Below are 4112 nucleotides of genomic sequence, written 5' to 3' on the forward strand. Positions count from 1 at the left end.
ATATATATATATACTAAGCACATGAAAAGCATGTATTGACCAAATAGATTGTCTTAACATTCTAAAATATATCTGAAAGAATTAAAATACTATAATCATAAAGCATTTTATGCTTCTATTAGAAATATTTTAAAGTACTTTAAAGTATTTAGGGAGAAAAACAGATTTTAAATCACACTCATAATGTTTTATTTTAAAATATAAGAATGGAATAAAACTTGGAGAGAAATACAGAAAAATATGAAGTTTGTTTCCATATGCTGGTTTTAGTATTTTTTCCTCTTTGCTTATTTATATTTTCTACAATGCACACTACCATTTTTGTAATACAAAAACACTTTTATTTAAGTGTATCATGATAAAGGGAAATTTCCAGATGATATTAAATCACATAGAAAAGAGGAGGACACTTATTTGAGAAGTTTTTCTTGGAGGGAGTTTGGGGCAAAAACAAGCACAGTGGAGGATATAAGGACAAAAATTTTTAAAAAATAGGGATACATTAAAATAAATACAATGTGTTTTTAAGATTCCTTACAACTCTAATATGACTTAGTTTGAGAACAAAAACAAAATTGCATATAATTTTGTCATAAAAACATTATTCTCTATATAATTTAGATATCTGAAAACCTGAAATATGAGCTATTTTTAATTTTCAGTACAGTTTTTCCCCATAATCCTTATCTACAGGCTTTTTCCAAAACTTATATCTTTTACTATAAGCTCATATCAAGTTACACACTAATAAGGTCTTTATTTGTCCGCAATATATTCCAAAATGCAAAGGGTTCCATTAACTTTTCTAAAATGACTGGACTTTGTAGTTCATACATCATTTGTTAAATAAACAATGTAAGCAGAAAGTTCTAAATAATTACCATAGGATGAGGATCCAAGCCATCTAGCATTCGTCTGACATTGTTCACAATTTCCCTAGCATCATAGTTGGGTAGTTTACAAGCCCATCCAGTACCAATGCCCTCAGCACCATTTATTAAAACCATGGGAATTATAGGAATATACCACTCAGGCTCAACGCGTTGATTATCATCATAAAGGAATTTAAGCAGGTTGTCATCCACAGCAGGAAAAAGCAGTCTTGATAAAGAGCTAATGAAAAGGAAAAAATATGGAAAAATGTCCTGTTTTAGGAAATAAAACTTTCTAAAGACTTTACATTTCAAAAATTAAGAAAAATGCTTTTTTAAAATTTTGATTACATGTACTTAACAATACAGTTTACCTAAACTTACACCAGAAAGCTACAGAAATAAAATAAGCACAAAAGGCAGAAACCCAGAATAAAATAGCCCTATTTTACTTATGCGCTTACTTACTAGCCCACCTAATTTCTTAGTATTGATAAATCATGTTTTATGGATTTCTTCTTATACCGACTAAACCCCAAAACCCTTCTTCAGCCTAAAAAGTAAAGTTGGACCAGAAAAAAATCCTTACATTAATTAGGACTGGTTTCACCAATAACTCAAAGCACTGAGATCGACAAACTTCATTCTATTTGCAATCAAATAATTTAGAACGTTTGCCCTCAAAAGAGTACCCAATCATCTCTCCATATTTATAATTCTATTAAACATTTAATTAGTTCCAGTATACTTCAAATAGAACTTTATACCACTGTATCAGCAAACTGTTACCTTAACATTGTGAAAATATAACGAGGGCTTGCAGCATCTTTGCCACCATGAAGCCGAGTTCCAAACTGACCAATAGGCTGAAGCAAGTTAATGTTGTTGCTTCCCACAAAGTTCTGAGCCAAATTCACAATCGTCATCATCAATGCTTGCTATAGCATAGAAACAGAATATAACATTAATATTCTAAATTTTCTATACATATTCTCTAATTTTTATTAAAATCCAAATTCTTCTCTTACATTTCCAGAGAACTTATAAAAGAAAAAATACTTTATTATGCTTAATTATCATTCTTCATGCCACTAAGTATAGTTTTGAATTGATTCCAATCTTAATGCTTACTTCTCCATGATGATAAGCAGACATTTCCGCAACAGATCCAGCCAACTGGGCAACTTTTACTTCACGCTTATCATTCCTCTTGAAACAGGTAAATAAAACTTTTCGTTGTCCTGGTTTAAAACCTATTTTTTAAAAAGAACAACCCTCTTTTAAAAATATTACTCCAGATATAGTTGAAATGTTTCTTTTAATGACAACAGTGTTCTATATATTCAAGAGAAAAAAAGCAAGATATAGTTTGCTTTTGAAAAATAAGTAAAATTGTTACTTGAGATTCTGTAACACAGTAAGTACAGAGTAACATGTTTTTATACCATCTCAGCCTATTCCAAAAGGTGCCAGGTAAAAGACCACCCCTTCTGGTCTTAAAGAAATGCTCAATGGCACCAAATCCCTTTCACAGAAGTTGCCGAGTTCCCAAACATTCATACACCCAAAATGTCTGGTTGTAACTCAAGTAGTAGCAAACCATCAAGGAGCCGAAAAAGTATATTATTAGAGTATCCCAAATCAGAAAACCCTTATAAAGAAGAGATGGGTTGTGACAGTTAAGAATGCAGGCTTTAGAATCTCACTGATCTGTATACTCTTCTCAACTTGGCCATTTACTATTTGACTTTTTGCAAATTTACTAAACCAATAGTCTCAGCGTCCTCATCAGTGTAATAGAAATAATTACCTTCCTAACAGGGTGATCATAAGGATTACATGAGATAATGCAAGCAAAGCATTCTGCTTCCTTATCATTCTTCTTGCTCTAGGCCAATGAGCACAGTAATAAACTTTTCAGTATATGCTAGCTATCATCATCATCGTGGGCTCAGAGCATGGTAGAAACAAGATGACAAAATATGGCCACTTTCCTTGAGAATTTTATAATCTAATTGAGGAGGCAAAATTGACACAAGTAAAATAAGAGGCACACAATATTGGAATAGAAGTTTAGGCATCTGAAACCAATTTAGACTGCAATTGTTAGAGAAGATTTCATAGAAGGGATGTAACTTAAAGCTGAATTGGATGGGTAGAACCATTTGCTATTAGCTAAAAACTCAAGTAACACAAAGATCAACCTGCTAAAAATTATAAAACAAAAATTAAATATTTCTAGACAGAAGACAAAAATCTGCTCTATCGGCTACCAGTTTCCAAATATTTTTTTGGCAAGTTTCATAAGTTAGGTTTGGGGTACTAAGGTATGAAGTGTTTTTAAAATTTAGTCTCAGATAACTATTTTCAAATTTATAAAAATCCCATTTTATTTTATATTTTTAAAAGTCTGCAATCAACCTGGGGCAAAGCTTTTAAAAACTGGCTTTAAGGTTAATTTTCCTGAAAAGCTTAAAAAGAGCTTAAGGGATTCAAATTAAGAAATATGAAAGATTTCAGTCGTACCAAAGGATCTCAAAAACGAATTCAGAATTTTAAATTTTATTATAAGAATGGCTTAGAGTACATGAAATTAACATATACTCAATAACTATATACAAAAGTGAGAGAGATTTTAAAACAAAAGCTACTTACCATCAACAAGAGATGGTATAGATCTTTCATTGTCTGAGTTTGAGAAGAGAATCAATTCCTTGTTGATGAAATCATTGTAAGTCAAATGCTTTGTTGCTGTACCATACAAAAATTGCTAAGAGAAAAGTTACATAGCAGCATTGTCATTATTCCTGCATGAATTTTAGTCTCTTCCCCCAGACCACCACTCTTTATGACTAACCTCTGGTAAGCCATGTAACCTACGCTGTCTCCGGTCTTCCATGAAATTTGTTAACCATTCTTTTCTGTCATCAATCTTCTTTTTACTGAATGCCTGAAAGATTCCAGGTAACAATTTCACACATTAAAAATTAAATTTCATTATACGATTAAAATTTATAAAGGCAAAGAATTATTAATTTTTCAGAAATTGAGCTTTTTCCCCCAATAGGCTTTTGCCAAAAATAAACTTGAACAAAAGTCTTTCAATTAAAGAACTTTGAAAGCAGAGCATAATCTGTGTGTGAGACTAGGGTTAAGAAACGCTAAGATTAACTAGTTTGGGCAGCAGAGTTCAAAAGAGACTTACAGAAAACCAAGACTAGGAAGAAAGGTATGACAGGA

At 31.5% G+C, this 4112-nt stretch overlaps 1 protein-coding gene across 1 annotated transcript; it reads right to left on the reverse strand.

Annotated features, from left to right (window-relative positions):
* Positions 1–768: 768 nt before the first annotated feature.
* Positions 769–3853, reverse strand: LOC117800606 (DNA topoisomerase 2-beta-like). The gene is made up of 5 exons (XM_034653160.1): positions 3730–3853; positions 3528–3642; positions 2004–2125; positions 1662–1810; positions 769–1113 (listed from the first exon to the last, which is right to left on the reverse strand). The coding sequence occupies exons 1-5, from the start codon at positions 3769–3771 to the stop codon at positions 870–872; spliced, it is 672 nt and encodes a 223-aa protein (XP_034509051.1). The 5' UTR covers positions 3772–3853; the 3' UTR covers positions 769–869.
* Between the last annotated feature and the right edge of the window lie 259 nt (positions 3854–4112).

This window comes from Ailuropoda melanoleuca, unplaced genomic scaffold (assembly GCF_002007445.2).
Source record: "Ailuropoda melanoleuca isolate Jingjing unplaced genomic scaffold, ASM200744v2 unplaced-scaffold73214, whole genome shotgun sequence".
Classification (NCBI taxonomy): Eukaryota; Metazoa; Chordata; class Mammalia; order Carnivora; family Ursidae; genus Ailuropoda; species Ailuropoda melanoleuca.